Raw genomic sequence first — 24,516 nt, 5'->3', positions numbered from 1 at the left:
TTCAACCAATTTACATCTTCTCGCATTTTGTGCTTCATGACATGATACAACGCTCTTCAGAATCACAAAAATTACATATCACACACTTAATTACTTACCGGCAGACCGGGCTCTCCTTTGGGACCACGGAAACCATCTTCATACTCATAAAAGATGTCTGGCTCCTCATATCCGTAATCATATCCTCCATAGTCTACATCTTCATAGCTGCCATCCAAAGCGTGATGTTCTGCAGTTTCCACCTGGTTTTCCCTGTACAAAGTTGTACCATTGGCTTTTAGATGAGGCTCCAGAAATTGTTGAGTCTGTTGAGGCCTGAGGCCAGAGTCCCTGAAGGTGTTCCTACGTCCTTCTTTCACTTGACTTTGCCTGAATGGAGAAATAACGGCTGGAGAACCTTCTAGAATATGTAGATTCCTAGAACTGATTTCTTCCTCTGTGCTGTTCTCAGAGTAGTCCGACTCTGCCTTGGGTTGACTTCCGTTGGCTAACTCGCTTTTTGTAGTGGTAACTGTACTACTGTGGGCAAAGTCTAATGCTTGTCTGCTCAGAGTTGCCTGTGTGGGGCTGTTAGGCTCAAGGAAAAAAGGGGTGGAAAAGGCTAAGGGTTTCAGTGTTGAAATGTGGCTTTGTTCCCTTGGATGTAGTTGTGTCGTTGGGCTCAGAGTTGAAGACTGCGTGTTAACTTGACCAGTTGGCAAAACATTTTCAGCTGTTGTAGCTTTGATAGAAACTTGGTGGGTAGCCGCTACTCCAACAGGGGACATTGTTGAAGGGTTTGAGGGACGGTCATTAGCTTCGAAATCCAAACCAGAATGCGGCAACGGGGATCGATAAGTGTCAGCCAGGCGACACTGTTTTTTAAGGTAGTTGCAGTAGTGTGCAGCAGCTTGAGCCGAGGGATAGATGTCTAACTGGCAGATTCGACCGAGAAACGGAACTGCCTTTGAGTTCATCCTGCCCAAAGCGAAGAGATTCCCAGATTCTCCCAGTCTCTGAGATCTTCCCAAGGTCTGCTCTCGCTGCTGCACCGCTCCACAGGCCTCATAGAAGGAGACCGAACGTGCTCGCACACCAACAGCAAAAGCATGCTGCTGTCCATCCTGCCAGCTGTGGGTGAAGTAGCTGGAGGATTTCTCTGCAGTGTAGACTACCACCTTTCGTGGCAGCAGTTGAATGCCAAAACGCAGTCTGTCCCTGCCATCTTTAACACTAAACACAAAAGCATTGTTGGCTCGCCAGGAGCTCAGACTAATCACAAAAGAAAACTCAACTCCAAACTCTGAATGGAACAGACTGCTTGCTGGGATCTCATAGAGGGAGTTTGTGTCGAAAACCACCCCGTATCCAGGAAGCGGGCTTTTTGAAGGCAGGGGGCCATTGGTGTAAGTGGCATGAGGGGAGGTGGTCCTCTCGTACAAATTGTCTGTTCTGCTTTGATTTGCAAGTCCCAGTTGATAGAGAATATCCACTCCTGTTGGAAAGAGAGGAAATTGGTAAGATTGACATGTTATGAGTTCAATAAATAATTTCAACAATTTTAAAAAAAATAAAACCAAATACTTTTGTTCTCAAAATTAATCATTCAGGCAAATAAATATCTTAAAGCAAATTTTACTCATAACACTGAATTCAAATTGAGAAATCAAGAAAAGCTAAATCCTTTACGGTCAGCAATTTGAGGCATGGGTTGATTTCTTAGTATCCAGGTATACTAACTTTTTATACGGGTATGCTTTTACAACTGTTACAACGTTACATCATACCATTACAACATTTAAAAGTCATTTAGAAGACACCATAGAATGCATGAAAGTCTCCAGACTCCTTTTAGGCTGTATAGACCATTGGGTCACTCTTTTTCTGCTAGTTGCCACCAACAAGTGGGGAAAAGGCCATAAGCAAGCTACTATGTGTGGCATAGCTGTAAAGCAGGTATCCCATAGACATATGCTATGAGGCCTCGACACATCCTCTGGGGTTCGATTACTGACTGCTACAGCTCTGCCCCTGTAGCAGACGGTCATCGCTTGTGATTTTCTGTCAGATACCCAGAGCTGGCTGCAGAAACAAAATAAGGTGGGGGCATTCCATTACTTTGTGTGGTGGTACAGTTTAAACCGCTCGCTGCCATGCAGGGGAGGCACAGCTGGCTCTGCGGGCGGGCACGGCCCCCCAAATGCCCACCCATCCCGCCGGCCCTGCAGATACCTCTCATCCACTAAATCTCTTCTTTTTTTTTTTTCAAGTAGCATACTACATTAGTTAGACACATCTGGCAAGAAATAAAAAAGGAAAACATTGGCACTCATGGCATTGAAAAAAAAAGGATTACTATTGATCTACCACCATAATTATTTAGTTAACTGAGCTTCGATGATAAGAAATACTTATAACCCGCTAACATTGGGTTGTCAAAATTGTGTTACTCTGTAAAGAGCAGAACGGCTAACAGGAAAAATATTCTGCACAATACTTGTTTTGAAAAAATAAAAAATACATTTAGCAGGAGTTTATATCTTTTTTTTATGACTCGTTTTTTTACACTGTAAGCTGGCAGGAAAGAGGGTGTGAGAGAGGGGGGAAACATGTGGCAAAGGACCTCCGGCCGGAATCGAACCAGACTAAGGCCTCCGTATATGTGTCATACTCACTACCCCTGTGCCATCTTTTAAAAGATCTTTTCATATCTTTTTTACACACATATTTAAATAAAAATTACAATAACTATTTTTCATAAGCAATGGTACAGGTTAACTGGGCCTTATGTTTTAATTATTTTTTTGCACTACTAGGAATAATTGTGGATTTGGTTTTAAATAAATTAATTAGAACATCTGAAACATATTTTCATTATTGTGTAAAGACTTTAATATGGTGAAACTCAAGTTCTACTCAAGGTTATTATACCATGATAATAAAGTACTGGTCCATGTGTGACTTTGCTGACTGTCTTTTTGCTCACTCTGTTACAGTTTAAAGATATTAACCAACATTTTGTAATACATTGCTTAGAATTGATTCAGGATCTAAGTCTAGGACATGTCACATGTTACATATCTGGATGTTAATCAACCACACTGCTATAATTACAGTGTCCCACAGATTCTTATGATCCCACTTCTGTTTTTTTTTTTTTTTTCCCTTGAACGCAGCTGCAGTCCAGATGAATCGAAAGAACTTTAAATGCACGAGGCAGCACAAGGATTCAGAGAACCAGTCTTTAAAGTTTATTAAAACAATCTGTAATCATATATTTATACAAAACTGCCTTGTCATTCTTTTTCAACTTCACATGTAGGAATAATTTACACTTAATTTGTTAAAGGTGAGGAACAGCTCGGTAAAAGAACAAAAAAAAAAAACATTACATAATGACAGGTTTGCTTGTCAGTTTTGGCACAGAGTAAAGAAAACTCAACATATCTCAAACAGGAAGTGCAATGTATCACAATTGTAGTATAACTAAGTACTGCTTTAGCGAATAATGTAATACATAGCAAAATTATAATTTTTTTTATTTTCTTTGAAGCACATGCTGTATTGATCTAACTTGGGAGTCTCTATGGACTGGTGGGGTATGTGAGACACAAACATCAACAGAACAGAAATTGTGTCAGCGAATGAGGACACAGCTGAGGAGAACATGTTTAACTCCACGATGCGTTTGGTTATTTGCGTTTCATTTTTGCTGGCCATCAGCCTGTAGCACTTTGTTGTAGTTTTCAACGAGAGTCTGACACATCTCCTGAAGAATCCCAGTCCATACTTCTTTGGCAAAGCTCTCAGGCTCGTTCAGATCTGATGTTTTTCTGGCACGGACTTTCATTTTTGGTTCCCACAGATTTTTTTTTTTTTTTTTTTTAGTTGGATTCAAGTCAGAACTTTGTGAGGGTCAATCAATAACATTCATTATGGTCTTCTGCAGGAGGTTCTTCACCAGCTCTGAGGTATGTATTGGGATAATGGTCATTTTGGAAGACAACGTGAGAGTAATTAAGTATTTTAAGCGTCTTTAGTTAGCATACTTCTGACTTGAAGGTGTCTCCTCTGCAAAAGTGTAGTTTTTCTTGCTCTGCTAACTTCTTAGACCATTCCTGTGCGAACCTCTGGTTATTCTTAATTCCTGACTCAGCCAAGTCATTTATTAGCATCTGGCCAGCTGTTCTGGGGTTATTATACACCTCTGTCACAAGTTTGCCCTCCATTCTCTTCAAAATCCTCTGCTTTCACACTCTATCAGGCTGGTTCTGGGCTACAGGTCTCTACGTTAATTCATGCTAGCTCTTACTCCAGTTCTTGACACTCGAAAATGCTTTGAAAGTTTTTTGTTTCAGCTTCTCCTCTTTCCAAGTCCATACTGATTTTGTTTTCTTCTGATGTTTTCTCAGCTGAGAGCTCAAATCCTTACGGAAATTATTATACTTGTGAATTTATTATACTCTGAGCTTTACAAAGCACATTATTGAACAACAGTAGTTTACAATGCTCAACTCTTCAGGGGATATTAATTTCAATCCTTGTAGAGTTAGCTTCTTAATACAATTTTTATATAAAAAGTAAAATCATTCAAAGTAAAACAGATTTTTTTTTGTCCTCAACAGTTGCTTTATAAACACACTAGGAGACAGAAAACAGCAACCTGTTCACCGAAAAACACAGAAAACCTTCACTTTTCACCATTTGTTCTTGTAACAAGTTACTGCATCCAGTTTACATAAAAACAGAAAAGCTTAAGACAAAAAAAAATCTCAGCAGCAGGTGATTGCAGTAAACATTGTTTAGCCAACACAGATCTAAGGCAATATTTTGTTTATTAAAAAAAACCTTCTCTTACATTATGCACTACAAAATGCTTGAAAAGTCTTTGTGACAATGTGGAAAAATCCAAGACGTTCCAATATCTTTGAAGGTAATGTACATGTCCTCTGTGTTTGATGAAGACAGAAAATAACTCAGTTAGAGCTGCAGCGCTTCAGAGTAGCACGGTTGGACACGAAGGAGAGAAATTCCAATAAACAGGAAAGAGACACAAAGAACATGGTTCACATGGAACTTAGTCCCATTGCACAGATAGAGAAGTATTTCTCATAACATGCCCTGGGTATTCCTTGCCTGTTGGCAACTTTAGACAAGAACCCAATTGACCCATGTGATGCTTTTAAGAGAAGCTGCTCCTTCACTCTGTGTGCATTCCTCTAACCTGCATTCTGATGGACTGATTTTTTTTTTTCCTGGAGTGGGCTCATGTGATTTATGTTAGATATGGGGGGAAATGACAATGCAAGATGGAACATTCTGCAACCTTGGGGTACTTTAGTCAATCGGTAAGAGCAGCAGTGGAAACTGAACATAAATGTAAGGCTTTGAGAAGCTGGGTTATTACTTATGCTTAGCTTGACGTTTTACTAACAATGCAGATAACATTCATAAATCCAGTTACCACAGGAAAAAGTGAGAAAGGCACTGTGGAAGTCTTTTTTTTTTATTAAAATATCATGAACATTTGCTAACGTTTGAGGTAGTTTTGTGATTTTTGAAGCAAATAAGACAGATAAAGTGTTTATATGCACAAATAATAATCATTTATCAGAAGTTACAAACAAACTAGTCACGTTGTACAATACAAAATATATAAAAAACTCTCCATTTACAGCACATGTAACTGCATAATCAGATCTGAGGTGTTGCTGTTTACCTTGAGCAGAGTAGTTGTCTTCTGCAGAGGGTACTGCTGAGCATACTGACAGGAGCAGGAGAAAGTTCCACCTAGAAGGGCAAACAATCAGCTGTTAACACGACAGATTAGCATGATAAAAACAACAACATGTTAAACATAAGCACATATGCTCAAAGCTCAAAATCTAATAATTGTAAGGTTTTCTGAAAGGACTGTTTCACAAGGGTTAGACTTTATTAGCTCCTGAAATACATTACACATGTGTGACTGCTTATACTGCTTAGGGGGCGAGTGGCCCAGGAGCTAGGAGTCTGTCCTGGGTTGCTGGTTCAAACCCCCCCATTCCGACTGCCTCACTTCACCTGCTTTGGCTGCTGGTGGTGGTCAAAGGGTTATGTGGCAGCGATTGTATGGCAGTCCCGGTTCTGTCAGTTTACCCCAGGGCAGCTGTGGCTACATAACTATCAGCGTGTGAATATGTGAGTGAATGACTGAATGTAGTGTAAAGCACTTTGGAGACCTCAGGACCAGATAAAGTTGTACAAGCTATACCTTCCACTGAAGAGGACAAGGCTGTCCAAGTGGAAAAAATTGCTTATTGCAAAAAATGTGCAACACTATGGAAAGAGTAAAGTGAAATAAAGAAGAAAGCAGCATTTTAACTTAGAGGGAAGCAGGGAAACAAAGCAGACATGGTAATAAACAAGATTTACACACCAATGTGTGTAATTTTTTTACTTAGGGCACTAAACCTTTTAAATCCTATTAATTCTTCTTATTCTTTTTCATCTCAGTTATGTGGAGATGCACAGAAAAATTGTCAGGGAATCGAAATCGTTTCATTTTCAATTCAACGACTGGACGGAAAGTTCATCAACTTCGTTACAATTTCAGTGACTGGTTGCGCTAACACCGGCACTCTGTGCTGATGCTGTTACTGAGTGAAGAAAGTTCCAAATTAGCTATTATCACAAACAATAAGGTGTTTAAAACTAATTCAGAGGAAGCACAGAGATAAATGAAAGTTTTTTAAAAGGAAGCTATGTTTTTTCTGGCATGTCGAAACATGTCTGTCATTCATTCAACGTGCAAAAGAGAAATATTTTCAGAAACTAGCAGGAATGTTGATTTCCTTTTCGTTTGTAATGAACATGTTAATTTAACAAACTTATTATATAAAGTTAATTATTAGGGAATAAAGCTTGGACTGTGGAGATTTGCTCTCTTTGTGCTTACTTTACAGGTTTGCATGCCGAATGTTTTACAAATACGGAAAGTGGACACATCTGCAGTGTAGGAAGCCTTTGTCTTTGCAGCTGCTGTGATTTACTGTGTACATTTACTTAATTTGTACTTTTTAAAAGTCATTTTTGTTTATAAAGCCATCCTAACAGAGCTTTGTTTTCCGAACAAACAGAGTAACTAAATTGTGGAATAAACAATAAACTGGCATTTCTATATAAACATATTTTTATGTGCAAACCACACAAGCCTAAATATACAATGTAATTTGCATTTCAAAGAGTGAATGCAGATCCTAAGGAGGTATCGGACAATGGCAAATTATAGCAAGATGTCAAAGCATCCAGGCAGAAAATAGATGGCGTGCATGCCTTAAAAATGAAAATGAACAATAAAGGATATTAAAATACTTGTCTACCGAATCAGGACTCCAGACTAAACTGCTAAAAAAAAAAAAAACTAAATTAAAAGAGGATTATATGAACAAAATGAAAATCTTCACAAACAAAAGAAAAGAGTGCTGCTAAAGAAAACCAATCATGAACTGTGATAGATGAAAAGAGCGCAGAATTTATACTGGGAGTAGGTGATGCAGGAACATTTGTTTGGTGCAGATCAAACGGAACAGATAAAAGAAACCGACACACAGATTTTTTTAGGATATAGAGATGAATGTCTAGTAAACAAAGCAAATACACTGTTGCCTCATGAATGAATCTGTGTACATTAAGATTTGTCAGCATTGACTTATTCCATCTGCATGTTTTGCAAGAATGCAGCATTTTTTCAATTAGGATGGTGGCGAATGCACATTGGTGAAGCTTGTACTTACACATGAGGCACAGTTCAATCTAGAAAAACTGAAACTTGCCTGTATCTTTGGGATTACCCGATGATAGAAACTGGATAAACGAAAACCTGAACGCTTAGCATAATGCAAATAATGAATAATGATTAAAATGCATTGCTCTTTCAATTAAATAAATGCTCAACTTTATGGGTATTTAACCTTAAGTATCTCTTAATGTGTCAGTATTACAACAACACACCTTTTCTATTTCCAACATTACACATGTACATAAAAGGGCTTATATATGTGCTGTTAAACCTGCAGAAAATGTAAGCATCAGATTTCAGATTATACTGCTATTGGTTCTCAGTTCCTGACCTACTGAGATAGTACAAAGTAACACAATGGGACATTGCCATAGTGTCTTTCTTCAGTATTACAATCTGCACATTATTAATGACCAAAGCTGCTAGTAAATAACCAAACCATATGTGAATATGGAAAAGAAATAAAAAAGTTGACAAAATGTGACAAAAAGAAACCAGTAGATCCCTGAAAAGTATCTCATCTTACTCTGTAGGCATTTAAATTTGACATTTTTATGTAAGAATATGCAGTTGAGTGCCATGCAGAGAACATCCCCTTCTCAAGTTTTATTGCTTCCAGACTATGATGGATTTTTCCCAAAACGGGAATGCTATCAGTTGAAGCATGGCAAAAATAAAAATTCCAACATCAAAGAGAGAAAATAATACTTAGCAGAAAAGTGTTTAGTTTTCAAGTTGTAAGAAACAGGCCTGTGTTAAAAAAAGAGTTTCCAATTATGAATCAATTCTCATATTAATTCCTAAAGATTGATTCATATAACCAAAGATTGATTTAAAAAAAACAACAACATTCCTCTGTGAACTGAAATGTGTGAGTCGGCATTACTTGCACAGACACGAGTGTGCGAGCTTCGCGCTGACAGGTACGCGCAGAGCTCAGTTTTTATGACCAGGTCTGCGTACGCGGTGTCACACTATAAACTACTCGGCGGCAAGAAGTCTTCACATTGAACTGTTTCATATGTGACACAGAGCTTGATACACCGGGGCGCTCCAAGCAGAAGGTCGCAAGAACACGCAGCACCACAGTCCCTCTCTCTGTGCATACCAATTAAACATTAAAATTTAAATTTAACCATCCCTTCCCCCATTTGTCACAAGATATGTAGAAAACAGGTACGCTTGACTATGAAGATAAAAGGTCGGCACTGAGTCCGCACAGCTCACAGTATGCGCACAGCACAGCCAAGTATGTGGGAGCCGTTTTTATCAGTAAAGCACACAAAGAGCCGGCTTTTGTTTAAAGGTGCATAGCGACATTATTTGACTTTTTAACATTTATACATCAGTAGCTTGCTCTGGTTGCATGCAACGTTTTTATGAAAGATTATCACGTCCTGCTGGCATATTAGTTGCTATTTTGGTGTTTCATGCTTTGTTTTTGCTCAATATATTAGTAAATAAAGCCTTTTGTGTTTATTTATAACAGAGGAAGTACAAAACTATGCATGTGCAGCAGGGGATAAAACAAGGAAGCAGCTAACGGCTGTTAGCATCTCCCAGCGAAACAATGCAGAATGATCCAAGATCCAGTAAAAAAATAAATAAATATGACTCCAAGAGGGAACAGACTGGAATGTCGCTGGGAATACAGTATGACCGCTGGTGTTCACTGAAGCGGACGCTAAACCTGCCGATAGCTCAGATGTGACTGTAGAGTTGATTGATTGACAGTAAGAACAGAGGCCTTTGTATTTTTATTAACAATTTGTGGTGTGCAAACGCTACAGTAAAATATACTCATTGCTCACCAGAGGTTGACAATCTGATGCTTCAGTGTAAACCATTTCTTCTGCTCAAGAATTTGGCTTCTGTCCTTATAATAGCTGTTTATGTGCCATGTCAAGATAACACCCAGCGAGCTATGGAGCTGCTTCGTCAAGTTGTCAGCCAACACTTGACGCCCCCTTAATTATGCCAAACTTAAATATGTTTGCCCAAATTCCACCAATACCTGAAGGAGGGTAAAAAATCTCTCTTGTCAATGGCTAAAGAGGGCTGGACTGAAGGACAGCACTGAATCACTGATCATGGCAGCACAGGAGCATGTCTTGAGCACCAGAGTGATGGAGGCCCAGACCTACCATACCAGGCAAGACTCCAGGTGCAGGCTATGCAAAGAGGCCCCAGAAACCATCCAGCATCTGACAGCAGGGTGTAAGATAGTAGCAAGGAAGGAATACATGGAACGCCATAACCAAGTGGCTGGCATAGTGTACAGAAACATCTGTTCAGAAGACCAACTGGAGACCCTCAGGTCAAAATGGGAGTCACCTCCCAAAGTGGTGGAGAAAGACAGATCTAACATCCTGTGGGACTACCAGATTAAAACAGACAAAATGGTAATGACCAACCAACCGGACATTGTGATCATTGATGAGCAGCAGAGGACAGCCGTCGTGATTAGGCCATCCCGAATGATGGAAACATCAGGAACAAAGAAGAGGAGAAACTGGAGAAATACCAAGGTCTCAGGGAAGAACTCGAAAGAGCCTGGAAGGTGAAGGCAACAGTAGTGTCCATGGTCATCTGTGGTAAACTGTTTTTCATTGTGTGGCAGATGACGAAATAAGACGCATAAACCCGATTTGACTGCATTTTGTGATGTCACCGTAATACAATTTCAGTATATCTGGCACTGGGAATCCAGTAAAGGTGGAAGAAACCAGGAACAAAGAATGTAGGAAGATTTTAAAGATAAACATCGTCAAAGAGCTGCTAAGGAAGAATGAGCTTGAATTCTTAAGGAGGTGTGTTCCTTCTAAAAAAAAAAAGAGCAAACTACTGCAAGCTGTTAGCCAAAAAAAACATGCGCCACAAAGCATTTGTTGTTTCTCTTTTTAAAAGAGCTTAAGACATGCTTTAAAATATGAAATTTTCATTGGAGGAGCTAATAACTTCTCTCAACTTAATACTTGTCTAATTTTAAGGTGGCCCGATTGCCAATAAAAACATGAAGACCCGTTTTTCCACACAGTAGAATAATCCTGTCTGCACTGACAGAGGGCTCTGAAGAAGATACTGACTTTAGTATTGTTAGTGGGTAATTATTAGCCTGTTGCAGCGTTCTCACAGTGCTTAGAATATCCTTCATGTCTCATCCGTCATTTTTTCACCAATTCCAGATTATGATAGATGTCCCAAAATGCTGCCATGCTGACAATTTACAAGTGTTGCAACTTAGACTATTAGTAAGCCTCCTGATAAGCATCTATTAGCTGACTGTTACCACAAAGAGGTCAAAACTCAAAACGTACAACCTTACTTTAAAATATGGGTGAAAATTGGTCAGGTACTGGGCTGAGAACTTAGAAAAACTCAAAAGAAAAAACTCCAACAGATCTTTAGGAAATGTAAAACAATGAGGAATGACTCAAAACCTTTACACAATATTATACCCAGTGTCAAATCTAATCAACAGAAAAGCTTTAAAGAATATTATTCATATTGTAACCGAATCAATCATAAACGGCAGTTTTTTACAAGTTTAAGTAGTTAACTAAAAAAAACAAATATTTCCCTTCATAGTCCCACAGAGGGGAAGTTTTGTCTCTGCCTTTGACCCATCCCTTAGACATTGAGTGTTGCCCGGGCTACAAGTCAGCTTCGCTATGATCACCAATCATCGTTTTATAACTCTGACAGCGTGGAAGATGTTCATTAGACATGAAGAGACAGCAGTCCCGCTGTTCTGAAATGCATCTGTGCCAGACTACAGGAAGTGTTAAGTCACTGGGTTTTATAACTCTGTAAATCACTAAATTATTATCAGCAACCAGCATGATCTTTTACAGGCATCCTCTTTTCAAACTGACAAGCAAAATAAAAAAAATAAAAAAAAAAATAAAAAAAAAACGCTTCCTGTTTGAGAAGACCCACATACAGACACCTTTGTTTTTTTGTTTTTTTTTGTTTGCTTGTTTCAAATCAATGTGGCTTTGTGGACTTGGGGGAGAGGAAAAACACAATTGAAGCCAGGAAAAGAGAGAAAAGGACAACAGGAAACCTAGACTGGTGGAACAACACAGCGACTGGCTGTCACCTGTTCCCCATTCAGGGAGGTGGTGTCACATTCCACAGTGGGCAACGGAGAGCCAGAAAATGTAATAAAGATCACCGAAGTGGGGATAGACGACTGCTGAAATCAGGGGATCAAGTTTAAAAAAAAAAATAACAAAATGTAACTGGTTCTGGACGAATGCAGGCAAAACAAAAAGCCAAACATAAAACTGAACATTGCTTTTTAAATGTGTGGGGCCATCTGATACCGATCCGTTTTTTTCTTACATAAGCTCCATTTTGTGGGTTTGAAATAACGGCAGTAAACAATTCAAGTCATTGTTTTAGCACAACTGCAGTGACACATGCATGCTAGGTGTCAGAAATCCTCGAGAACCTCCACTAAAAACATAACGAAGCAATTATTTGGTTTGGTGTATAACACTTTACCAACAATAAAAATGAAAGAACAAAAACAGACATGCAGAATCATCGATGCTGCTGTTACATTGCATAGAAAGCAATCCCTGGATGAACAGTGAGGCATGTTACCCAGTCTTTGCTGAAAGCACGACAGAGCTCCTCCGACAGAGCTCTGTTGACTGAGGGAAATACCAGTATGTGGGGAGTGGGTGTCATGTCAAGACAATAAATAATCACAACTTTAAGCTCCCCTTCTGCAGAGAATCTTTCCAAAAGTGACTAACCGCCTTTTTCAGAATGATCTTGGCTCTCTAACAACGATTCATTCAAAAGAGAAACAGGTTAAAAGCCAAAATGCTTAAAACCCTCATAAGGAAAGCCATTTTTTTGCATTAATCAGGGGATCAGTTTGTCTACCTGTTGGTCAGATGTATGATTCAGCAGACAGCCAATCAAATAAATCTGTTAATGAGAAACAAAGCATGTTAATCTGTTAATATATCCCCAAGTAGCCCTGAGACATTTAACAGGAATTGACACGAGTGAAATCTTTGTCAATCTGTGTCGGGGGTAGGTGTTGGGGGCGCTGGGGGCAGAAACAGCTGCTTCTCCTTACTTTGATTTATAGTGAACGTTCTTTAATTTGTATGAAGACATGTACTGTCTGAAAAAGTGACCAATCACCAATCAAATTGAACCTAATTTGCTGTACAGCGTATGTTTGCAAGAATCAGCACAGTTGCTGAAGTCGTTCCCATAGACACACAGTCATTATTTGATCAAGGTAATGTTTTTATATATATATATATATATATATATATATATATATATATATATATATATATATATATATATATATATATATATATATATATATATATATATATATATATATATATATATATATATATATATATATATATATAAAATGGACTTGGCTCTATGAACTAGAGAAAAGAAGGAGAAACAATAACTCAGAATAAAAGCTGAAACCAAACACATATACTTTCCATTCCAACTTGTTGACATAAATCAAAACAAACTTTCCCTGTTTTTAATCCAATAGGTTTGCAAAGCCTTAAAACAACTTTTGATAAACTGGAATGATGATGATGATGATGTCATGGCTTTGTTAAATTACCAACTATAAATAGCAATGTCCAGCTAACATGCTTTTCTGGGAGGAGACAGGTTCTGTGTCTTTTCTTAACGGGTTCTGGTGCAAAATGTGCATTTTGATAAAAGTCAAAAAAGACCTTGCAGCGATGCAGGCTGAAGCCTGGAAGACAGTGTTATTAACCATGGTGAAATGAGTCCTTTGCTAACATGGGCAGAGAGGTCACTCAGAAACAAAGAAGCCACGATTTTGACGCAACATAAAATCAACAAACTGTCAGATCACAGTTTGTAAATGCACTCAGGGGGCAAAGCAAGGCACTAAGTCTTGGAGACAAGTCCTGTGATCTGGTGGGAATATAACGGAAGTGTTTGGCCATAATGATCATTGTTACATTTAATGAATGGTAAAAAGGGGAAAGCCTTGCAAGCCTGAGAACATCATCCCAACTGTGAAGAACAGTGTTTGCAGCAGCATACGGTGTCTTGCAGCAGCAGATACCGAACATTTTGTGGAAATATTAGAGTGATATTTCAATATCTATTTCTCACTCTGCTGAGTTTCTCACTCTCAAATTTGCTTTGTTTGCAGTTATTTAAACTTTTAACCTTATGTTATGTCTTTTTTCTCTCTCCATAGTAGGTACACCTGGTCTGGCGTTCTGTTAGCTGTGACACCATCCAGGGAGGCAGATCATCCACTATTACCATATAGCGTAGAAAGTACTCCTGGATCAATGTGAGCTTCTGTGCTTTCTGTGTCTCTGCTCTATCTTCTCTAACTCCTAGTGGGTCGAGGCAGATGACTGTTCACACTGAGCCTGGTTCTGGTTCTGCTGGAGGTTTTTCCTCTCCACTGTCACTTCATGCATGCTCAGTATGAGGGATTGCTGCAAAGCCATCAACAATGCAGAAGACTGTCCACTGTGGCTCTACGCTCTCTCAGGAGGAGTGAATGCTGCTTGGAGAGACTTGATGCAACCTGTTGGGTTTCCTTAGAGAGGAAACCTTTTGACCAATCTGTCTGATTTGATTGAATTTGACTTTGTAAATTGCCTTGAGATGACATGTGTTGTGAATTGCCGCTGTATAAATACAATTGAATATACTGGAATTAACTGGCTGTCAGCCAGGTTGTTAAACTATTAGTGACCATGGATCTTCTAAATGTATAATGACTCTAATCGCACCACCAAATTAGTTACAACAAAGTGGCTACAGGACAACAACGTCAATGCTATTTAGAGGCCACCACAAAACCCCAACCTTTCTCATAGAAAATTTGGGAGCAGAACTTAAGAGGTACCATATGTGTAGCCTTACAGACTTCAAATGAAGGCTATCTGCACATCATCTAGAAAACAGTAGCTTAATCATTATTATCATTATTATTATACTTCATAAATGTTGGACATCAAACCTTCAAATGGAGAAAATGGGGATGCTCATTTGCCAGATTTTATTGCGCAAACCCCATGTAGTCTGACCCTTAGTCTTATGACACGACTTTGCCCTCTCTCCAATGATTTCTGTACAGCTGTTTCAGGTTCCCTATAATCACGCGCATTGTTGCTTTTGACTCCTGACTCTGGTGAAGCGAGATGGTGTCAAAACATTAGCCTTTGCTAAGTTCTCCTTGTAAAAGCTTAAAACTGACCAGTGAGCTCCAGCCCTGTCTGCATTTGCAGACCATCAGACCTTACTGAGTTACTTTCAGAAGCAATGGGCCAAAATTCCAGCAAAATGTTATGAGAAGCTTGTAGGAGGATTCCCAAAACCTTTTGGCTGAAGTCATAAAGTTTAAGGGAATGCTTCATTATTCTGGCATGTAGAATTTATGAATCACTTTGTTAATCTTACTGACCAAATTTAGGAAAAGTAAAATTTGGTCAGTGGCTGACATTCTTATTGAATGTCAGCCATTGAGGGGGAAAAAAGGTGGTGTGTCTTTTTATACTGAGTATGTAAATATCTGGTTGTAGCTATACATGGTGCTCTGACAGAGACAGACATGAACTCCTATCATTAAAACTAACTGACCATGTAAACATTTACCATCTTTATCTTTTCAGACCATTCATACAGGTGCAGGTTGCAAGTGCCTATCTCCAGAAGTCATTGTGTAAGAGACATAGTCCGCACTGGATGGGTCATCAGTGCATCACAGAGTCACACAGGACAAACATCCATGCGTTTGGAAAGCCCAGTTAAGCTAACAATCATGTTTTCAGACTGTAGGAGGAAGCCAGAGTACTAACCACACAGATAACATACAATCCAAAGCAGAGAGACCCCAGACTGGGAAATTAACTGACCCTCTTGCTGCAAGGGCAACAGAGCAACCAGCTGCACCAATGTGCAGCCTTTTTTGCACAAAAGACGCATTGGCCGCTGTACATTTACTAGCTTAAACCCATCCATGTCAAGATTTTGAATAGGTGAAACAGGGGCTGCTTTCTTGTTGAAAATCCAGAAGTGTATTTATTATGATCGAATTATTATTATTGAATTTAAGAGAAATTCCATTTACATCTCATGCAAATCAGGTGTTCTGCTGCTGCATGTTTTGCAGTCTTTCCAGGATAAGAAGAACTAACTGATCTCCAGCCAGCATCCCTTTCCTGCTGGCTGCACGACAGCTTCAGTACCCGTCTCCAGATCTGAAGTACTTCATTATGAAAGAACTAAATGAGCTTGTCGGCTCTTCCCCAAAGACATCTGCATACCTGACACATCTCCAGTGGCATGAAACAGCAAATGGTGATGAATAAATGCAAATATCATTGTGATTGTCAGGAAGCAGCATGCCATATTCTCATTATTCACTTAGCTAAACTGGAGTCAAAGGGTCAGCGCAGACCAAGACAAAGATTGACTTTGTCCACAAGGCAGTGGACAGACAAAGAGCTGTGAGTAAACGTCCACTGATCTTTATTGATTTGGCTTCTTTCCAGAAGCAGCGGGAGCTGCAGATGTGGGGAAGGTTAAATAGACCAAATTACACAGATGGGCTGGAATTCACACATACAGTAATCTGTAGATGGTAAATATATTGCAACAAAGATGGAAAAGCTTTCAAAATACCAGACAGGTTACGTCCAAAAAAAAAAAGACAAATGTTTTCCATCTCATCAGTGACTGGATTGTGTTGCCCGATTTGCATTAAGTAATCTAGCACTGTTGTTGAAAGGTGCTTTCATGATATATAAAACAATTGTTTCTTTGTAGGTTTTTCCAACTGATGAACTCAAAAAACAAATGTTCCTATTTACCAATATGGTTACCATCTTTATACTTGTACTTGTATAGCACTTTATCAAGTCCAAGAACCCCAAAGCGCTTTACACTACAATCAGTCACTCATACATGGCTGTATGGTGCATCGGGGCTCCTCTTCTCTCCATTAAGGACATTTCATCCCAGCGCTGCGTGTCCCGAGCCCGTAACATCATCAGTGACCTCTCACACCCCCACCATGGACTGTTCTCCCTGCTGCATAGCAGTCCCTGCTGTTTAGCGCTTTATTAAGTCCAACGACCCCAAAGCACTTTACAATACAATCAGTTATTCACCCATTCACCCCCTGACGGTGGTGAGCTATGTTAGCAGCCACAGCTGCCCTGGAGCAGACCGACAGAGACGAGGCTGCCGTACATAGGCGCCACCGGGCCCTCTGACCACCACCAGCAGGCAATCCAGGTGAAGTATCTTGCTCAAGGAGACAACAACTGAGACGGTCAATGCAGGGTATTGAACTGGCAACTCAATTGCAGGAAGAACTCCCTAACTCCTGCATCACTGTCGCCCCAACAATAGAAGTACTTCCTGTAGTAAAAAAAACTTTATCCTTAGTTTTACCAAGCATGGCACTTTATTTTCAAACCTGCACTGATTTTATTTGTTCCCTCAATTTTTTATTTTGGAATCACAAAAGCCTGGATTGACGTTTCAGCATTAGATGAAACATATTAAACCGTTTTTAGTCACTATACAACTTTGGTGACACTTTATAGTCTTGTTGAGAGAACTTGGGTGCATTGATGATCATTGCTCATCACCACATGGTCATTGCCACATCACCCTGCAAAGCTTTTTTTTTTTTTTTTTTTGAAACTTTAGAACCTTTCACATTTTCTCCCACTACAACCACACATTTCTATGCATTTTAATAGGATGTCATGTGATAGACCAACCAGTGCATCTTTGTGAAGTGCACGGACAAGAAATCAGGCATCATGTTGTTTTACAAATAAAAATCTCATGCTGATTCACCTAAACTGACACACCAGACAAAGCGAGTGTGTACAAGAGAAGCAGCCAAGAGGCCAATGGTAAGAGACTCACAGCTTAGGTGGGAGAATCTGTTGATGGACTATTAGTCGACTATCACTCCACATGTCTGGATTTTATGATAGCAGGATCAAATCAAAGCCAGTGTTGAAGGAAAGCCATAAGAAGTCCCTTTTACTGTTTGCCACAAGCCATGCAGGTGACATAGTAAACACGTGGAAGAAGGTCATCAGGTCAGAGGAGAACAAAATTCAATTATTTGGCCACGGGCTGGTTGGTGGTGGAAAACTAACACTGCACACTTCCCCGAACAGCCCATCCTCACAGGGAAACACGAGGGTGGCCGCATCATGCTCTGGGAACAGACCCCACAAGCAGGAACATGGAAGCCAGTCAAAGGTGATGAGAAGATTGATGGAGTGAAATGCAGGACAATCATGGAAGAAAACCAGGCAGAAAGACTTTCTGGCAAAACAACAACCGTAAACGTAAAGCCTGCACTACAATGGAAGGCTTTGGGTGAAAGTATACTTATATATTAGAAAAAGTCTGGACTTAAATGCACAGGTGTATCTGTAGCAATATTGGAAAATTGATATGCACTAACATTGTCCATTAAATCTGACTGAGCTTGAGCTACGTAGCAAAGAAGAAGAGTTAAAAATTCCAGTTTTTATCCTTGGACACTTGCAGCTTTAGTTGCAGTGAAGGTTGTTGGACAAAGTAGTGGGCTGAGTACCAACAGACAGCGCACATTTAAGATGTTTTGTTTTGCAAAAAAAAAAAAAAGTCCTACAAAAAAAAGTCCTACATATGTACTAGTTGCTGTTGGTGAATCAAATAAAGCAATAAAGTGCAATCAATATATGTTGGAGTTTCTGGTTGTAAAATAAAATAAAAAAATAGACACAAATGCATCCATAATTCTGAAATGCACAATAAATGCCCCATTTCTTGCCCAAAGACCAGCTCCTTGTAGCCCCCACACACAAAAAACTGATCAAGACACTGGATGGATAGACATGTTTGAGTCAAAAATCTCATCTGCAAGTGTTTGGCTAACTGATGAGACTTTGGCAAGGCTGTATGTTGTCACAAAGTTGCCAGGAGTGGAGGACCAATGCCTCTGGATCCACACAAGCTGGTTAATGACTGATACACTCACACTAACAGTCTGTGATTTAAAGGAAGTCTACGCTTACTCCCAGTTATCTCAGGTTGCTCATTTTCACTGTAAATTATCCCAGAAAAAAACCCAGAAAGCACAGAGGCCTTTGGGAGCTCACCTTTCTTTTATAGATGATACAGGAAGACAAAGTTGGACTCAGTCTAAAGAATATTGAATTTACTGTTTAACGACCTTTTAAGCCTTGCAAGTTTCTAATATTCTAGAGCTACATGTAACAGGACAACCAAACCTATAGCCTATGTCAAACGCAGATAACAAACACTTCCATGAGGAATTTTAGGTTTAAGGTTGCCCACATTTCACTCCTTCAAGACAAACACTCATGCAAATTATTTATCAATAGGCTAAATATACATCAGAGATCCCCATTCATCTTGCTGCACCACGCCTCTGTGTTTTTATTCCAACTCTTCACACTCACGGCTCTGCAGCTTCTCACTGATTATGCGGTTTGTGGACGTCTGCTGTCAAGTATAAAACATTGTCAGACAAAACGTTTTACAAGAAACACGGGAATGGTGCAGCTACCACTTCCAGGAGGGGATGCCAATGCGGTTACAGAACAAAAAAAAGAAAAAAAATTATCAAATAAAGTAGCTGCAGACAGGGATGTGCGCGGAGGCTGTCTTTTGAAACTTACGTTGCAGCCGCGGAAACGTGTCCACTCCTTGTCCGTTGGGCTCCTAAATGCATTTGTATGCATTTGTCCAGGAAGCAGAGATCTGGGCGAAAATAGAATCACACTCAACGGGATGCCTGCGCATGGGCCAACCCTTTGGAAGCGGCCAAAAAAAAAGGAAGCGTTACAGTGAACGGAGACGGAGCTGCCAGATCAGAAATTCTCCATCGCCCTGCACTCCCGAGGTGAGATGTCTCCCACTTTTCACGAAGTAAAGGGGAAAAAAAAAAAAAAGGAAAAGAAGCTGGTGCGCTCTGCGGCGCGCAGGAGGGTAATCTGGCCGTTTCTATCCTAAGCGAAGACGCGCAACAGTTGCACACGCAGACGGGGAGGAAGGAAGCAAAGCGGCTTTGACAGCAGCGACAAGTTGATCTGCGGACGAGTCAACGCGGCTGCTCTGACGGACACAGGGAAATGTCTCCGGATCTGCTCTCCAACACAGCAGGAGACTGACTGCTGTGCGCCCTCTCCTCCAGGCGGCGGCTTCAGCTATGTGCTTCGACTTGCAGCGATGCGAGTGGACCCGCATTCACCCCATCACACAACTCTAGACCAGCTGGTGGTGTTGGGTTTCACCAGACCTGCCCGTGACGTCACACGCGCGGAGATCTTGGGCCGCGCTGTTCGGTGTCTGATGTCTTCATTAAACCGCTGCTACATTAAGCCGGCGCTCGGTGCGCTTTCATGTTTGCGCCATGAGAAGCATCAATTTTATCACAGTCAGAACAGACAGGACGGTAACTGACTCATGCAAACGTTAGAAACCATGAGATTCAATCAAATCCAGTTGTGCTAATATAAAACAAGTATTATTATCTTATCTTTTGTACTACTTTGATGTATTTTAGAACGAATATATGTCAGAGACAACACAAATATAGCATTATTGTAAAGTGGAAGATGATACATGGTTTAATTTATTTATTAATTTAAAAAAAGCGTTTTGGGGCGTATCCTTCAAAGTTTACTCATCTTTTTTTCTTCCATTCTTTTTTTAATCTTTTTTTTTAAAATAGCTCAAGATGGTTCAGACTGAATGGGGAGTGTCTGCACAGAGCAATTTCCACGACTTTCAACTCATACTTTTATAGATGTGGACCTTGACTGGGTCAATAATAAACGTGTTTTGATCTAAAAGATCCCATCGTAGCTCTGGGTGCTTTTTTACTTTTGTCATGCTACAAAAGTGAAAATCTCCACATCAGGCTCAGGGCTTTTGCAGGGTCTAACGGGGTTTCTTCCAGAGTTGCCCCGTATCATCCTGCTGTTGCCTCCACCATGTTTCATCTTGGAGCTGGCCATTTTATTTGTAAGCCATAAAGTTTAACATTGGTCATATTTGACCCATCTGCAGTGTCCCTAACATGGTTTGTGACAAACTAACAATAGGATGCTGTATGGCTTTCGTTCAACAATAGGTTTCATCTTCCTACTAAAGGCCAGATTTATAAAGTGCATGACCAATAGTTGCTCTGTCAACAGATTCTCCCAACAGACCTGTGGATCTCCGTTGTACCATTAATTCCCTCCGGCGCAGACTGTCAGTTTGGTTGGACAGCCGAGTCCATGGAAGTTTGCAATTGTGCCAAACTCCTTCCATTTTAAGATTATCAAGTGAAAAGGGCTTTTTTTATTTATTTTTTTACATTACTTAACTCTGCTTCACATTTCTTCACAGACTTCGGTCACAGCGCTCACAGCATACAGAAGTTAGTTATAAATGTAGAATCAGCAGTGTGTACGTGTGAGTATTCTTGTTTTTTTCTTTTTTACATGTAAAGAAAAATAAAAAAGAATTCTCTCACAACAGTGCTTGTTACCGTTTGGCCATGTATATGCTTCCTTCAAAACTACAAAATAATGTCCTACCTCAATGTTGTCAGTGTTGTTTGTGTGTAGCGTGTGTGTGTGTGTGCAGCCCACTCTGTCTACCTGCAACCAAATCTACCCTCAGGTACGAATAAAGTGACTTTGACCTTGGGCTTGACTACTCAGTGTTGTATAAAGTACTGAAATCTCGGAGTCAAGTAAAAATATAGGCACCTCTCCAAAATATGACTTTGGTAAAAAGTCCAAGTCACTGACTGAAATGTTACTTGAGTTAAAGTCTTAAAGTATCTGAAATGTCTTGTACATAAGTATGAGAATTACTGTAAAAATAGATGTACTAAAGTAATGTAATAAAAAGTATAAGTAAGAAGTAAAACAAAGCAAATGCAGTTTGAATGACATTTTTAGATTTTGGTAAACTTTGAAAGTCTAATTCACTTGAAATAATATAAACAGCCAAGTGCGGGAGAAATTTAGACCAAGTTTAGACAGAAAATACAACCTTTTTGTGAGCTTTCAGTTTTCCTTCTTCAAGTAAGGTCAGTGCAATACACTTTAAAATTGTACACATCCAAGTGCAGGCAGAATTTAGGTAGGGTCAAAACACTTGCGTGCATGAGTCTCTCTCTCTCTTTTTGTAACGAGTAACTAAACCAAACATTGAAAATGTATTGGAGTAAAAGTATGCAATTAAGTTCAGAAATATAGTGAAGTAAAAGTAAAAGTAATCAAAAAATGTTATACTCGAGCAAAGTATAAAGTACTCCAAAATATACTTAAGTACAGTAGTGAAGTATTTTTACTTTGTTACTATACAACATTGGACCTACTTACACATTAAAGTTCCACTGATTGCCTACATTTTAGTGGAGTCATGAAATCTCTTCGCTGACATTGATAAACTTTTGAAATAGCTTGTCTTTGTTTCCTATTAATCATGTCTTTTCACATCACTGCAGAACACTGCTGCAGATTTGCCCAACCAGAGCTCTAGAAGTCATCAAACCAGATCCAGACTCCAACCCATGAGCCCCATCACCCCCCACACACACTATAATCGCTGCTCAGCATCCTCCTCTGGATGTCCGAAGCGTCACTAACTTCATCCCGGAGTCAGAGACAGTCCATATGGTTTGCGGCTCAGGAAGCATTGGGGACCATATTGCAGTTTCTGATTCTAATGCCAAATGGAACACACCGCACTCGTTTTTCCAATTTGGGTACAGCAAAAAGACTAAACAGGTTTAATGGCCAAACGTATAAGAGGTCAGACTGACACAGGAACTTCAAACTAACATGCTGTCTGTATAAACAGTGAGGCTACTTAAAACTTTTATGTTGCCAGCAAATAAAGCGGGGATCCATAAATATCTGTACTTCTTTACAGAAGAAGATGTGCGCAGGTTGTTTCTTTTCTCTGGCTTTGCCATCAGCCTGTATGTGGGGATAGAAATGTTCTGAGCAGATGTTTGTCTGCACTGCCGGGAAACAATTTTCTGATGCAAAAAGAAAAAAAAAAAGAGAGCATAAAGCAACAATGTGGGTTATATCAATAAAACTGTGAGAAAGTTACAGATTGTCTTGCTGCCAGGAGGCCGTGTAAAACCTTTTTTTATTATATTATAAAATGTTTTCCCAAAAAAAAAAAAAAAAGAATCCTTCAAAAGGTTTGAAGACAAACTTTCCGACGTGATTTGCTTCTCTTTCCTGGCCTCCAGATGTGTGCTGATCAGTCCGACGCGCACTGAGCAACAGGGCCTCGGGCCCGCAGAGTGGCCCATAATCAGAATCAGCTCACGTCTGATTCTACTCTCATGATGAACGTCCAAAAGCAGATGAGTCAATGCTGACCTTTGTTCTGAAACAAGCTTCAGAGGTGTTCCCTGTTAGGTGGCAAGCAAATGTTCCATAATTAAAGCGGACCTGTTCCGTCACAAACATGATCTCTAGAAGTGCACAATGTCCAGACATGACTAATTCACTACGGGTACATCAGCATGTGGTCACAGAGTTACTCTATGTGATTAAATACAACACCAAACATCCGGATGAAGGAAAGAAATTCAGAAATAACAACCTTGATATTAATTGTATTGTAAAACAGCTCTTTCCCTATTCAGTGTAATGTGTGCTATTAAATGCTGAGTTTGCTGCCATGTGCCTGTGCCAGATTTATGAAAAAAAAAAAAAAAAAAGGAAAAACGATCTGTACTCTTGGAAACGGTTTGGCTTCAGTCGCTGTACCGGCAGATGCGAGGACATATTCCTACATGCAAATTCCTGTCCCCCAGTTTCAGCTCCGGAGCTTCTCATTGGAGGGCCTCGACCCAAACGCGTTGGATGGAGCGCGTACTGTCTCTCAGAATAACATTTCAAAATGCAGCTTGTAAATTCAGGAGCAGCTTGACTTTCAACCTCGATTTGAAGTCTTCCAAGCTGAGGAAAGGCAAAAAGAAGAATGGCGGAAAGAAGAGGCTCTGCCAGTTGTGAATTGTGAGAGAAAATGTTAGCCTTTTTTGGTTGTGTTCTTGTGCATTTGTCTTTTCAACGAGCCGCATCAGACACTGCACTGTAAAACCGGACAACTGCCTTAACAATGCCCGTATTTTGTCCTATAAACTAAACTTGTTATAATGAGTTTGTGACACAAAACTTAAGTTTGTGTGTTTTACAAAGTTAAACTTATTGTTGTAAATCGTCCTGACTTTTATTAAGTTGGGAATATGCAAATCTTTACTTGCAATTTTAAGGCAGCTTTTGAACTTTTGTTTCCGCATCGTTGAGACTTTTTTTTTTACAATGTGTTGTTGTTCCTTTTAAGTGTTGTACCACTGCTTATATGTCATTCTAATGTATCACATATTATTTGTAAATATGTAAATAGTAATATTGGAAGGAAATATACTGTAACTTGTACATTATTAAGACTTTTCTTCAAACAACCAGTATGCTATCTGGTATTCATTCCCCTTCAACAATAAACAATTTGTTTCACTCAAGAGTTCATGTTATTGATCAACAAAGGGTTGACAAAATATAAACTAGAAAGAAAATATAATGTTTTCAAAAGTTTTTTTTTAACTGAATAAAATCTGAAAAGAATTTGTATTCGGCCCTCAATACTCAAACCCCAAAATGGGAGAAACCTTTCCCCTTCTTTATAAAATAGCT

At 39.6% G+C, this 24,516-nt stretch overlaps 1 protein-coding gene across 1 annotated transcript in view; it reads right to left on the bottom strand.

Annotated features, from left to right (window-relative positions):
• LOC118564230 (collagen alpha-1(XXIV) chain) overlaps positions 1-20,072 on the bottom strand; it is a 75,957-nt gene extending 55,885 nt beyond the window's left edge. Inside the window, exons 1-3 of the mRNA XM_036141646.1 lie at positions 19,477-20,072; positions 5,699-5,769; positions 99-1,474 (exon numbers count right to left, since the gene is read on the bottom strand). Coding sequence (XP_035997539.1) covers positions 99-1,474; positions 5,699-5,769; positions 19,477-19,529 — 1,500 coding nt within the window. The 5' untranslated portion in view covers positions 19,530-20,072. The remainder of the gene's footprint in view (positions 1-98; positions 1,475-5,698; positions 5,770-19,476) is intronic.
• Between the last annotated feature and the right edge of the window lie 4,444 nt (positions 20,073-24,516).

The sequence above is a fragment of the Fundulus heteroclitus genome, chromosome 9 (genome assembly GCF_011125445.2).
Source record: "Fundulus heteroclitus isolate FHET01 chromosome 9, MU-UCD_Fhet_4.1, whole genome shotgun sequence".
Classification (NCBI taxonomy): domain Eukaryota; kingdom Metazoa; phylum Chordata; class Actinopteri; order Cyprinodontiformes; family Fundulidae; genus Fundulus; species Fundulus heteroclitus.
This window is presented reverse-complemented; position numbering and strand designations above follow the sequence as displayed.